We start from the raw sequence: 15,234 nt of genomic DNA, 5'->3' as shown, positions 1-15,234 counted from the left end.
AGAAAAATTAATAACTTTGCTGCATTCTTGAATGTCTTTAGTGTTATGAACAACAAAGCGAAGCATTCTACTTCCAATGGTTACGAAATGCCGCAAGAATACGTTAAAGCAACGGCACGAAGAGTGAACGCTTAGAAAATTCATATTAAATTTAGTCCCTCATTTGCCCCATTCAATGCCTCGTATGCTTTTGTTTTTTCTCATAGAAATGCAGCACTGCGGCCTACAGAAGCTCTGATCATCTAACGCTGCTCTTCATAGTGATGCTCTGCCATCGGTAAGCAATGTAATTGCCGATGCGCCGGGACCATTAGAAGCGTGATTCCCTCACAATTTTTGACGAGACAAAAAAACAATTTTCTTAAATTGAACCACACATCTCACAATAATTTTTGTCACGAGACAGACGAACCACAAAGTACGAAAAATAAGTTCTTGACGCTGTAACGGCTTGGTGTTCTTCCTGGCTAATGTCTCTAAATGCATCTAAAACAAAGTTAATGTCGTTTACTAACCATTCCACTCGAATTGCTACAACATACTTCCTCAATAACGATAAAGTTGAACTTACAACAACTTACAAGTACCTAGGAGTTCACTTTCAGTCTGACCTAACTTGGCATTACCATATTAACACAATCTTAGCATCAGCAAATCGCGCACTCGGCCTTCTTAGGCGTAATCTCAAACACGCGCCTTCACACTTAAAAAAACTTGCTTACATCACGCTAATCCGCCCGAAAGTTGAGTATGCGTCTGCCATATGGGACCCTCATCAAGCTTACATCATAAACAACCTTGAATCCCTGCAAAACCGTGCTGTTCGCTTCATCTTTTCAGATTATTCACGCTTCACCAGTGTCACAGCATTAAAACAACGTGCCGAGTTGGAACCGCTATCATGTCGACGCCATCTCGCTCGCCTAACCTTGCTTCACAAACTGTATCACCATCCCACCCTCCACGACGACTTCTTTTTGCCACACCCTGCAGTCTTTCCTCGCCGCGACCACGTTAACAAAATAAAACGCGTCACATGCCGTTCATTGCTCTACTCGAAATCATTCATTCCTCGCACTATAATAGATTGGAATAACTTGCCATCACACATAGCCACTGAGGTTAACCCACAATCGTTTCAGCATTCGTTAAAACAAACCATGGACTAACAGATTTGGTATTTTTGTTGTATTATGTGCATTTACTGAGTATTTTCTTCTGCGTTGTTTGTTGTTGTTATTTGTGTACATTACTAGTTTTTAATTAATTATTACGTGTATTTTGTTTCTAATGCCTGTGCCATATTTTTATGCTTGTATCGCCCCCCCCTATGTAATACCCTCGCACGAGGGCCCTTAGGGGTATTGTAAATAAATAAAAAATAAATAAATAGTAATCTTAGTACCAAAGGTACTAAGGAAGCGTCCGCACGAACTAACGACAAAAGAAAATAATAAAATGTTTCCCTCTCAAAAAGGCGCACTTTCTTGCCAAAGTGCGGGAAAGCTGGCACGTGGGAGAGCGCTTTGTGCCTGCCAGTCTCTCGGTCTGCCGGTTTGGTAATCAGAGACTTCACCTGCAATTTTTTAGCAACAAAGCCATGTTCTCACATCTGAAAAATGTTAGTAGTGTTCCAGAAGGGTAATCTATGAGCATAGCGTGGCTTCTATTTCTACAGACATTTTCCTTTAGTGCATGTTTAATTGTGCCCAAGTGTCACTTTGCAACCAATGGGCAGGAACCCAAAAATTCAGATAAATGCATGTGCCAGTGACAGCAAAATCTAAAACATCCGAGCGCACGAGCACACACATACACGCACACATGCACATACACACGCACATACACACATGCACACAGGGACTGAACAAGCTAGTTGGCTACAAGGAGACATGGACAAGTGCACTGCCCTGCACTCCTAATTGGTTGATGCATGCCAAAGGCACAAACCAGCAGCTTCCTACCACGATGGAAAAAGCAACGGGTAATAATAATTCAGCTGAACATACTGCAAGAAACAGACTGATTTAGAATTAAAAGAAAATTTCTGCAACCACCACGTTCACTGCTGTTGAAAGCATGATTGTGTATATGTGTCAATATGCAGCAGTTTCAACAAACCATTCAGATATGCACTTAAGCAAAGTGTACCCGTCTGGTGCACAAAGTGTAAATACAACACCTCGTAAGACAAAATTTGTGACGACTTCTCAGCATTGCAAGTGTTCTGGCTCTTTCGTGAATGGAAGTCATGAGCAAGCTGATGCCTGATAGACAATGTTGAGCAGACAATGAAAGAGCAATAAGAGGATTGCTACAATATGCACATAAAATGCATGCCGGCTTCCTTTATGTGCATCCATTCTGGTTTTATATGAAAAGCTTCCTCCATATGTACTGAGGAAATAGTATTGCAAAAATTGATAGCCAAGTTTTATGTGTAAGAGAGGTACTGTATAGCTTACAACTTGTTGCAAAAACTTGAAGGTTGTGATGATAAAATCCTGAAGATTATGATAAAAGAATGGCGACCTGGTGTAGCTGCTTATGTCCCAGCACATTATTATGTTGCCCTCTTGACTGTTCTAATCCTCGCATTATTGATAACTACTCACTTCAATTAAAATGAATCTTAAAAATCAGGCATGATGACATAAATATACAATGATAAAGAATTACCACACACTTACTGGAAGGTATGATCAGTGACCACCTCTAGGTGGTTAGCAAAATGGTGAACGCAATGATGCCATCCATAAGGCTAACACCATTGTGTTCATGTTAAAAGAGGGTTACAAAAATATTAGTGCTAAATTTATGGTGCAAGAAATGTCTGTGCACGGATTTCAGTACTTTGTGTTGTCGTGCACCATGCTTGCAAGCAGCGTCCCGAGAGCATTAATTCCTTGCTCAGCCCGCCGCACGTTTGTAACTGTGGCTTAAATTCCAGCATAGGTGCAGCGTTCAGAGGATGATGATCCGCCTCGGCCGCATACACTGCCTTCACGCTGTGAGACTAATGTACCATGTCGCCGCTGGTGGTTGTCACCAGTGAGGTGGACACTACTGCACAGCGATACAAGGGAATCAAGCAACCCGATGTGAGTGAGAGGTGACTTTCGGGAACCACTGTGTATGTGTGCAAACGCTCTCCCCGCGCACTGCCACATGTCCTCTCTTCACAGCCCTTCCCTTCCCTCTTCGCCACCTTCCCCTGCACTCCTCTACCTCCCTCTACCTCCCTCCCCCTTGCTTTCTTCCCTCTTCCAGCATGAGAGAGAAAAGGAGGGGAGTGTACAGAAGGTGCCTGTGTGCTGTGTGATGTCAAGGCAAAGAATAGCCTCAGGTACTCAAGTATACCGGTGCTTCACGGAAGACTAAGCAATTTTCAAAAATAGTTTCTTTGGCGTAATAATAAGGTTTTTGCAGCATAGTATTACCAGTGTTGGTGGACACCAGAAAACAGTGAATCGATTAAAGTAGTAAGCTGCTTATCTAATTTTAAATAATTAACTTTTTAATTATTAGAGTTAGGTGCCCAGTTGCAATTAAAGGTTCGAAGCCGGTCGTTATTAATAGCCGTATCAGTTATAAGAATTTTGTAACCGCAATTATCCTCGGCACTGTGCCCCAAGAAAATTTGCCTACATCGTGCCAAATACATGCAGTTTAGAAAAACACGCAGGCAAAGCAACCTTTTCAGTGCATGTAACCAGTCAAAAAAGCCAAACCAAATTTTGTTCAGCCACAGCGCCAAGGGTAATCGTGTTTCCTAAATTTTAAAAACTGATATGGCTGTTACTAAAGACTGGCTTCAAATCTTTAATTCCAACTGGGCACTTAACTCTAAATGTTTAAAACATTTTTATAAAGTTAGTTAACCAGATTACTACTTATAAAGTGATTCACTGGTTTTCTGGTGTCCACCAACACTGGTAATACTATGCGGCAAAAGCCATATTTTTACGTCAAAAAGCCTATTTCTGAAAATTACTTACTTTCCCTTACACATCTGGTATTAAGGAAGCCAACAGTCATCGAAGCCAAGGAAAGCATAGGGTAACGTTGATCTGTGACGTTGATCAATGAGAAATTGGTAGTGTAATCATTTTGTAGCTGAAAGGAATTTGATTAAAAAGTAGAATAAAAACAACCACATGCTGCTAGTTCTACCAGCTGAACTATGTCGGAGGTTGCCCAATGTTGTACTTTCTCGGTATTCATGTTGTGTGTGACCAACGTTTTGAGATCGCTCACCAGAACCACCCTCAACCATTACTGCAGACAGAAATTATTTCAGAACTCTCCACTTGGGCGTCTCTTTCTCACTTCCTTTTTTTCACTCCCTCCTTGCTGCCTTCTCTAATGGTGCAGTTGAGGAGTTTACACAGAATTGAGGAAGATGCTGCTACACAGAAGTGAGGAAGATGCTGCATCTTTCCTTCCTTCAAAAAAAAAAAAAAGAAACAAAGAACACACTGACCAGGCGACACAGATGACGACCACTATGCGAAATTGGGAACTAGGCTTAATAGCCTGCGCTGAAACCATATCTTGGGCAGTGAATGTGCACACACTGGTTGCGTGTGCTGTGATAATTATTCCCAGTTTTGTTGTAAGGCTTGTCAAGAAGAGAACACATTGTAGCTAATCTTCCCAAAAGACAGCCAGTCGAGTATCACATGAGAAATGGAACATTATTTCCAACAGCGAAGAAGCATGCCACCTACATAAACTGTATGGCACAGTAAACTGCAACAACTTGGATAATAACCCAAAAAATATAAATGGGAGCGCGGCCATGCCATAGGGGCCATCCTGATATCTGAGTTAGCATAAAATTGTCAAAATGATGCATGCAGCTGTCCCCTGGTAAAAATAATAAAATGACTCAGCCAGTATGAAGACCGGCAGTGTGGTACAGCAACTAACTGAATGCAAAATGCAGTGCACAGCAAACTGAACAGAAAGGCGACAGTCACCAAACAACCAAACCAGGCTCCATTTTCTGTCCGGGCAAGATGGTTAAAAAGCCCCTGTCCATGACGTAACATAGAAGATATTCAGAAAGAACATAAGCAAATATCGCTGTCCGGAGGACTCCTCTCTAAAGCGAGGGAGTGGCCCAAACCCTTCTTCCGAAGCGACTGTCAGGGGCCAGTCGGCGTGTGCCAGTGCGTAAAGCGCTCGAGTGCACGACACCAGTCATTGAACAGAGCTCGGGAAGCAGCTGCGTGCTCTACTCTTGGCTCGAAGACGGTGCCTTCTGGTTGCAGGCTCCGCAGCTCCGCAAGGTCTTTCCAAAACCCTGCATAAAAGAGCTACCCATCAGAAATGCCACATTTTTTTTTTCTCTAAAAACAAGTTGTAACAAGTGGTGCAACTTCGAAAACCTGAACTCGGTAGCAAACACTGCTGTAGCATGGAATTCCTTCAAGTTAGACAACAGCTCAGCTGCAAAAAAAACTGGGTGCACACTGACGTACTATCAGCAACAAATGAAACGCGAACAAGATATCACAGATGGCAACACAAGAAAAGCAACATATTAGTTCCTGGATTGAAAATAATGAGCGAGGTTAAATAAGACTTCTGTAAAAGAGTATTCGCGGTTTCAAGATAAAAATATTAGTACTTAGTATTGAGCTTCTCCTGGCTAAGCGCTGCGTATTTTGAAGCCCGTGGTTCAATTTTGTTGTTCGAGTTTCATTTCTTTCTGATAGTACACACGTACGAGGTTAAACAGAGTGCATTTTGACGTTACGATGTCACTGGAACTCGCCATGGCAATGCACCACGCTGAGTGGTCTGCAAACCAGTGGCATCACGTGTGACAACGTGGTTACTTTACCTTGTAACTGCTCCCACAGCTGTTACATCCTTCCAGACCTCATCCATAGACTTCGTTTTTGAGATTCAGGCATTGGTCCAACCCCTCGAACACATCTGCTGCCACTTCTCAGATCAACAGGCTTCGTTTATGACTGTCAAGGACTCGGAAAGAAGTTCTAGGTGAAAGGCGAGTATATTTGATAAATAATAAGAGCACTCTGCATTTACCCAAGATATACATGCGCTTTCGAGAAGCTAGCAGAGAAAGCACCCCTTCAGTGCACGAAAATCGTCGAAATAGCCAAATGTTGGGTCAAAGCGCCGAGAGTAACAACGTCTTCGAAATTCTAAAAACTGATATGGAGATTACCTGCAGTGCGCTACATCATCATCATCATCATTAGCCTGACTACGCCCACTGTGCTACATGCCTCTCAATAATTACAAGATTAACAGTAATATTTAAAAGTTTGCTCAATATTAGCTAACCGCCCTACTATAAGCACATCTTCACTGTACTTTGATGGGCTACACTGCTGCCAACGCTATGCCCAAAAAAGCGCTCTTCTAACTTGATAAGCCCATATTTAAAAATTCAAAAAAACTTTAAGTAAAAGACCTGGTATAACTCACTATCAAATTTTTCACCTAATACACCGTGACGTGAAAGCACCTCAGCAGCTGCCGCTGAATCCTGCGTTACACAGTGGTAACAATCCTGCAAATTTATTATTGTTATTTTTTCAGAACAAGGCCCACATGTATCGTCGTCATCATCATCATCAACCTCACTACACCCACTGCAGGGCAAATGCCTCTCCCATGACTCTCCAATTAACCTTGTCCTTTGACAGCTGTGCCCACCGTATGCCTGCAAACTTCATAACCTCATCCCCCCACCTAACTTTCTGCCGCCCCCTGCTACGCTTTCCTTCTCTTCGAATCGACTCCGTTATCCTCAAGGATCACGGTTTTCTTGCCTTCGCATTACATGCCCAGCCCAAGCCCATTTCTTCCTCTTTATTTCGACTAGAATGTTGTTAACCCGCATTTGTTCCCTCACTCACTCTGCCCACTTCCGGTCCCTTAACGTTAAACCTATCGTCTTTGTTTCCATGGCTCGCTACGTTGTTCCTAACTTAAGCTGAGGCGTTTTCGTTAGCCTCCACGTTTCTTCCTCGTAGGTGAGTACTGGTAAGATACAGCTGTTGTACACTTTCCTCTTGAGGGAAATTGGTAAACTGCCATTCATGATCTGAGAGAACCTGCCATATGCGCTCCACCTCGTTCTTATCCTTCTAGATATTTCCTTTTCATGATCCGGATCAGCTGTCACTACCTGGCCTAAGTAGAAGCATTCGTTTACCACTTCAATCACCTCACTGACAATTGTGAACTGCTGTTCCCTTGCTAGACTGTTGAACATTACTTTAGTTTTCTGCATGTTAATTTTTAGACCCACCATTATGCTCTGCCTGTCTGACTTATTGATCATGATTTGCAGTTCACCTCCTGAGTGACTCAGCAAGGCAGTGTCATCAGTGAATCACACATTACTTAGGTATTCTCCATTAACCCTTATCTCCAACTGTTCCCAATTCAGGCCTCGGAATACCTCCTATAAACAGGCAGTGAATAGCATTGGGAGATCATGTCTCCTTGCCAAACGCCCTTCTTTACTGGAATTTTATTTCTGGCTTTACGGAGGAGTATGGTAGCTGTGCAGTTGCTATATATATCTACCAGTGTATAGATATCACTTTTCTACACCCGATTCCGCAATACCTATATGGCTGCTGAGGTTTTCACTGAGTCAAATACTGTCTCGTAATCAACAAAGGCTATATACAGGGGTTTGCTATATTCTGCTCAATTGTCACCTGACTGATAGTGTGAATATGATGCATTGTGGAATATCTTTTACGAAAGCCTGCCTGATCATTTAGTTGATTAAAGTATAAGGTTGCCCTGACTCTATTAGCGATTACCTTAGTAAATACCTTGAAGGATAGTAAGCTGATTGGTCTGTAATTTTTCAAATCCTTCGTGTCTTCTTTCTTATGAATTAAGATGTTTGCATTCTTCCAAGCGTCTGGTATGGTCGAGGTCATAAAACATTGCGTGTATACAGAGTGGCTAGTTTTCCTAGCACAATCTCCCCTCCGTCCTTCAACAGATCTGCTGCTACCTGATCCTCACCAGCTGCTTTTCCCCTTTACATTGCTCCTAAGGCTTTCTTTACTTCCACTTTCATTACTGGCAGGATGACACATTGCTGTGCACTAATTTCTCTGCCAATAACATTCTGATTGCATTATCTGCGGTAGAGATTTGTGCAGAACTCTTCGGCAACTTTAACTATCTTATCCATATTGCTAATGACATTGGCCTCCTTGTCTCTTAACCTATACATCTGATTTTTACCTATGCCTAGTTTCCTCTTTGCCACCTTTAGGCTACCTCCATTCTTTAGAGCACGCTTAATTCTCACCATATTAAACTTCCTTATGTCGGCTGCCTTGCACTTATTTATTAAATTTGATAGCTCTGCCAGTACTCTTGTCTCTAGGGTTAGACGCCATCATGCTTTGGCGTTTCTTAATCAGATCTTGCGTCTCCTGAGATAGCTTGCCGATATCCTCCTACCGCCTACTTCTACTGTTCACTGCGTAATGATAGCTGTCAGATTATTGTTCGCTGCATGAACATTAAGATTGTCTTCCTCAGTTAAAGCTGAATATCTGTTCTGCAGCGATATCCTGAATTTATCTATTTTCCATCTTACCACTAACTCGTTAATGGACTTCCTTTTCACTAGCGTCTTCCGTTCCCTCTTCAAGGCTAACATAATTCAAGACCTTAGCATACTATGGTCGCAACAACGAACCTATCGGGGGACGTCCACATCCTAAACGATGGCAGGTTCAACGCATATTATGACTTCATTTTTAGTCACACCATTCGGGCTTTTCCAGATCCACTTCCTGTTCTCTGTTTGAGGAAGGAGGTATTCATGATCCGTAGATTACTTCTATCTGCGAACTTTACTAATAACTGTGACCTGCTAGTCCTACAATCTAAAGCATAGTCGCTTACCACCTGGTCGCCAGCCTGATTCTTAGCCACCTTCACATTGATGTCGCCCATCAGTACAGTGTACTGCGATTTTACTTTCTTCACTGCCGGTTCCACGTCATAATAGAAGCTTCCAATGGTCTGGTCATCATGGCTGAATGTCGGTGCGCAGGCCTGCGCCACCTTCAGCTTGTACCTCCTATTGAGCCTAATTATGATGGCTTCTGCCCTCTCATTAATACTACAGAACTCCTCTATGTTGCCAGCTATAAACTGATTAATGAGGAATCCCACACCTAGTTCTCATTTAATAACAAATGTGCAATAGCACAGTATGTGCCCGTCCTCTAGTATACACCTCACCTGTCCGCCTAACTTCACTAAGCACTATGACACTCAATTTAATGCCTACTAGTTCCTAGAACAGTACTGCTATATGCTAGCCTCACTAGATAAGGTTCTAGCGTTAAACAGTGCCAGGTTCAGATTCCAATGGCGGCCTGTCCGGAGCCAGAAATTCTTAGCACCTTCTGCTGTGTCATAGCTCTAACCGCCACCGTCGTCAGTTGCTCTGCAGCTACTGGGGACTGAGGGCCGAGGGCTAATTGGTTTGTTCATAGAAGGTTGTGGCCAAGTGTTACACTAGGGTGGCCAAATCCTGTTCTAGTGAGTGAGTGCATCTGGTCATTGAGATGAGGCCGCCCCTCAGGTCTGGTTATGCAATTCCATCGACACGCAGAGCTATTTTTTCATACCCGGTGAAGAACTGCGTGACACCGAGATTCGAGCCCCAGCCCTCTTACACAAGAGGAGGACGCTCTACCTCTATGTCATCGCTTCTCACATGTGTGCATCCCCACATTTCTCGACTCACCAACCGCGAGACCTGCCAGGTAGGCGGCGCCAAGTGCGCTGCTTTCTCGGTTCGAAGAGCGGATGACGGGCTCCTGCAGAAGGTCAGCCAACAGCTGCATGAGGAACGGGTTCTGCGCCACGCCGCCGCTGAACCTGAGCAGAACAGGAAGTGCCAGCAGGTTGGTGCCTCGAGAGGCCAAAATGTGTCTTGGTGTTTTTTCGTGCGCTGCACGCTTACATGTGAACTTTACACACAGGTTTTCTGGCTGAACAGAGCATTAGGCGTAGTATAAAAGAACGTGTTAACATTCAAAATGCCGTGCCACTACAGTTTCCTGCCTTCAGAACGAAGCAAGTGACATAAATTCACCTATGCCGCTGCGACCCGTGTGCCGTAGTACGTGCCTTGCAACAGAAGGCTTCACTTCAAGTGTAGATGTCGGCATGCCCTGTGTTTTGCTCTAGACACGAACACTGTTTGCTCAATTGTGCCCCCTTTTTGCTAATGCTCACTGCCAAGCCACTTGCTTGTGATGGCAGGCTGACACAGTATGTATGGATTATCTGCGTGTCACCGGGTGCACGGCAAGTCGGAAAATAAGAGAAAAATATTGGCCCCCCATACACTTGGTTCAGCTAAAGGCGACTTATGTGGATTAGCATGTTTGTCCTTGCTTAGGTTTGTTTATCTTTGTTTTGCTTTTACTTTGCCTTAGTTTAATAGAGCTGCGACACGTGACACATTGCGAACATTGTGACATCATTACAACCTGCCCAACGTCACAGGTGGCAGTTAAATTAATGGCTCGTCAATAGAGGTAGCTAGGGAAAACCAACCTCGGTCTTTCACAAGACCCACCGGTGGCTGCATTACTTATTCCGAGCTTCACCAGGACACATAATGGCATTTTTGCTCGTGACCCATGTAGTGCTGGCGCACTCGAAATGCGAGTTTGAGAAGACTATTTTCATTAAGAACTGGCTGCACATGCTACACAACTGTCTTTTGCATTCTAAAACTCTGCAGCATGCTTGATTTTGACGAGGAAATGTTCCGCTACTGTTGGATGATCGATTTCCGCAGTTAGGACAAATGCGGATCAGGTGTGCTGGCAGTTCGCCTTTCCCTTCTATTCTGGTGTTCCGGTTCAATGTTCACGGATAGTAGTTGTTCGGGTGGAAATAACTGCTTAATGTCCATGTATGCGGAATTGGTCATTCTCTCAATTCACAGATCCCTGGGTGTCTTCCTACCACTCCTTGCGCAGTAGTGCAGCGGTCAAGCGATCCGCCACAGCCCTTCTATGGCCGATGCTGCATGCTGCCATCATTGGGACATGGGTTGCTTGGGTTGGGTTGCTACCCTGGTTGTTCTATATATATATAAAATCACCAAAAATTGAAGAAACATAACAGGATTTAATTCACGACGTTTCGGCTGAAGGACCAGCCTTTTCCACTGCCGATACTCGAGAAAGGCTGGTCCTCCAGCCGAAACGTCGTGAATTAAATCCTGTTATGTTTATTCAACTTTTGGTGATTTTATATTATATTGACCAAATCAGCTGCCAGAAATCACTTTTGGTGTATGTATGTATGTATGTATGTATGTATGTATGTATGTATGTATGTATGTATGTGTGTGTGTATATATATATATATATATATATATATATATATATATATATATATATATATATATATATATATATATATATATATATATTAATGAAGGGGGCCAACAGTCACCGAAACCAAGGTGCATGGGGGAACGTTATTATTATTATTATTATTATTATTTTTTAATGTGTTATGCTTATGAGTGGGATAATAATACTTAGATTAATAAATTGCTTAAAGAAAATTACTTATAAAGCAGCAGAAAAAACAACCATGCCGCCGGTGGGATCCGAACCCACGACCTCCGAATATCGCGTCCGGTGCTCTTACCAACTGAGCTACGGCGACGGCTGTCCAATCTGCTGCTCTCGTGGGTATTTATGTTTACTAGGTGTAAGCGAGCCTTGAGAGTGTTCACCAGCGCCACCGTTAGTTGACGTTCTACGTCACGCTCGCGGTATTACAGGACGTGCTACGTCCGCCGCTATGGTCGAGGGTGGCGCTGGTGAACACTCTCAAGGCTCGCTTACACCTAGTAAACATAAATACCCACGAGAGCAGCAGATTGGACAGCCGTCGCCGTAGCTCAGTTGGTAAGAGCACCGGACGCGATATTCGGAGGTCGTGGGTTCGGATCCCACCGGCGGCATGGTTGTTTTTTCTGCTGCTTTATAAGTAATTTTCTTTAAGCAATTTATTAATCTAAGTATTATTATCCCACTCATAAGCATAACACATTAAAAAAATAAATAAATAATAATAATAATAATAACGTTCCCCCATGCACCTTGGTTTCGGTGACTGTTGGCCCCCTTCATTAATTTGTCAAACGGGCCCCTCATTTCCTTTAACTTGTCTGCTAATAGCCTAACGAGGGTCTCGGTTCTGGCAGTCTTGATGCCATAGGTAGCATAAGAGGGCTCTCCCACAGTTTCCGCCCTCACCGTTAGTTGACGTTCTACGTCACGCTCGCGGTATTACAGGACGTGCTACGTCCGCCGCTATGGTCGAGGGTGGCGCTGGTGAACACTCTCAAGGCTCGCTTACACCTAGTAAACATAAATACCCACGAGAGCAGCAGATTGGACAGCCGTCGCCGTAGCTCAGTTGGTAAGAGCACCGGACGCGATATTCGGAGGTCGTGGGTTCGGATCCCACCGGCGGCATGGTTGTTTTTTCTGCTGCTTTATAAGTAATTTTCTTTAAGCAATTTATTAATCTAAGTATTATTATCCCACTCATAAGCATAACACATTAAAAAATAATAATAATAATAATAATAACGTTCCCCCATGCACCTTGGTTTCGGTGACTGTTGGCCCCCTTCATTAATTTGTCAAACGGGCCCCTCATTTCCTTTAACTTGTCTGCTATATATATATATATATATATATATATATATATATATATATATATATATATATATATATATATATATATATATATATATATATATATATATATATATATATATATACATATATATATATATATATATATATATACACACACACACACACACACACATATATATATATATATATATATATATATATGCAACTGTACTGAGGAAGGCACTATTGACCAGAAGTTTTCCCCTATTAAACAGAACTTTTTTCCTGCAGAGTAATGCCAGCGTTGGCGGACGTCAAAAAACAGGCGAATCATCTTATCTAGCTGAGTGATTAACTAGGCTCTAATAGTTAACTTCTTTACTATTACCAATAGGCACCTGATTGCAATTAGAGATTCGTAGCCGGCCGTTAATACTAGCCATATCAATTTTTATAATTTCGAAAACGCCATTGCTCTTGCCGCTGCGGCACGACAAAATTTGGCTACATCGCGCTAAAATACATGCCCTTTCATAAAGTATGCAGGCAAAGCAACCCCTCCAGTGGTTGTAACTAGTCGAAATAGCCAAATTTTGTTGAGCCACAGCACCGAAGGTAATAGCGTTTTGCATATATACAACTTTGCATATATATATATATGTAACTCTTGCGAGAAAGGCAGTATTCAAGAGAAGTTATATACTTATGAAGTCGACAGACCACACTAGCGCACTAAAATGGAGAGAAGGAGCTGATGACCGTCCTCACCTGACACGACCAGTAGCAGACAACCCGCGGGTGTCCCTGAGCAGAGCATGCAGCTGGAAAGCACGGAAGGCCAGCGATTCAAGCATGGCGCGCACCAGGTGTGCGGGTTGCGCGGACGCCGACAGGCCCAGGAAGCCCGTAGAGGCATACGCGTCGTTCACCGGGGCCTGCAAGGGTGGTGACACATGGCACTGCAGCGAGAAGGAAACAGCAAACACCCCCCCCCCCCCCCGCCCGCCGCTGATACCGAGTGCAGCGCAGGCCTCGCGCACTCTGCAAAGCCTCCGCTGGGCAGGCGGCGACAGCCTTGCGCTGCACTCGGCTGAGGATTCGGTTGCGCCACCTTGAAGGCTTCGCATTGAAGGGAAACTAGAGTTTAGAAAAAACATGTCTACATGGAGGCTACAGCACGGAGGTTAGCCACAGAGATTAACTTACATTATTTTCCTTCAGAACCTATAGACGAAGGCTACACCTGCCACACACCTGCCAGCTGTGCCATGAGAGTGAAATACAGATGGTACGATACGAACAGGCATGCAAACTGCCCGAACATTGCAACCAAATTTAAAGATGCCGCTTAGTTTCGTTTACAACGCGTGGCGACCGGTCTTCGTGAAACCGTGCCAGCCGCTGGTCTCAGCAAATCACAATATTAATCTTTCACGCCAGCACCTGCACCTCTCGCTTGTTTTTCACTGGTGCAAGAAAGCAATCGCGCAGCCTCGCTAGACAGCCTTGCGAAACACTTGTGAAAGGAAACTTACCAGAGAATAGACAGTGTGCTATAATGCGCTCATGTTTGCTCGGATACTTGAACCCTCATTCTAGTACACTAACCCCAGAGCCGCTAGGGCATTGCAAGGTCGCTTTGCTCTAACCGCAGCACTAACCTGGAGCCCGCTGAACGCCGGAACGAAGAAGACCCCGGCAGAACCTGCGAAAAGAGGAAACCACGCTGCAGGTATTCTTTCAGGACAACTTCAGTGGACAGGAAGTGGCAAGCCACCAGGCTGTGTACCACTGGCTGGAAAGCGTACTTCACTGTGGCCGTGAGCAGTCGCGTGTCCGAAAAATGTGCCAACTTGCCCGACATCATGATCTTCAACCACATGGGCTCTAAGAATATGAATCCATCACTTTCAGAGCTCTGACCTTCGAGAACAGCCTCTGCGAAGCAGTCTGTATTTTTGTGAGCACCACCTCCATGTGGACATGCTGAAAGGGTTGGTGAGCAGTCAAACTGGCTCTAAGCACCATTATTTCTGTATACTTTTACTGTACATTTAATTCTACATCACCAGAGAGAAGACTCAATCAGCGCAGTGGCCAGTGCCGTTCAGTCTCAGCTGCTCTTCCATAAGAAAAAAAAAACATGACACGGACATTAAACGTCTTTTTGCAAACCGGAGGCGAATACCAGCTTCCCGGACACTTCCTGCGCATGTAGAGTGATGGATGAGGCCAGCGGGGCCACTGCGCGTGCGCACCTGGCGTCCGGTATACCGGTACAACGTCTACATTAACACGTCTCCGGTTTACCAGAAGCCCCCATTATCAACCCTGTTTCGTGAATTGCTTGCGGCAAGAAAATTTAGCACAACCAGAAAAGGGTGACAGTTGCTAAACATTTTCTAACGTCAGCACCGACATATGAGCTCTCAGGCTTTCGTTGTCGGCTCTGTGCATTATGTGCTGGCGAAGTATATTGCGACCAGTAAGCTGCGCATCTGGGCCTGGTCTGGGCCAC

The 15,234-nt window shown here is 44.0% G+C and overlaps 1 protein-coding gene across 1 annotated transcript in view; it reads right to left on the bottom strand.

Moving 5' to 3' along the window:
• Positions 1 to 1,378: 1,378 nt before the first annotated feature.
• The window catches only part of LOC144124645 (glycerol kinase 5), a 166,778-nt gene continuing 152,922 nt past the window's right edge, over positions 1,379 to 15,234 (bottom strand). The window contains exons 14-17 of the mRNA XM_077657451.1: positions 14,378 to 14,421; positions 13,485 to 13,651; positions 9,782 to 9,915; positions 1,379 to 5,308 (exon numbers count right to left, since the gene is read on the bottom strand). Coding sequence (XP_077513577.1) covers positions 5,151 to 5,308; positions 9,782 to 9,915; positions 13,485 to 13,651; positions 14,378 to 14,421 — 503 coding nt within the window. The 3' untranslated portion in view covers positions 1,379 to 5,150. The remainder of the gene's footprint in view (positions 5,309 to 9,781; positions 9,916 to 13,484; positions 13,652 to 14,377; positions 14,422 to 15,234) is intronic.

This window comes from Amblyomma americanum, chromosome 3 (genome assembly GCF_052857255.1).
Source record: "Amblyomma americanum isolate KBUSLIRL-KWMA chromosome 3, ASM5285725v1, whole genome shotgun sequence".
Taxonomy (NCBI): Eukaryota; Metazoa; Arthropoda; class Arachnida; order Ixodida; family Ixodidae; genus Amblyomma; species Amblyomma americanum.
The sequence above is the reverse complement of the archived record's forward strand: the minus strand, read 5'-3'. Positions and strand labels throughout refer to the sequence as shown.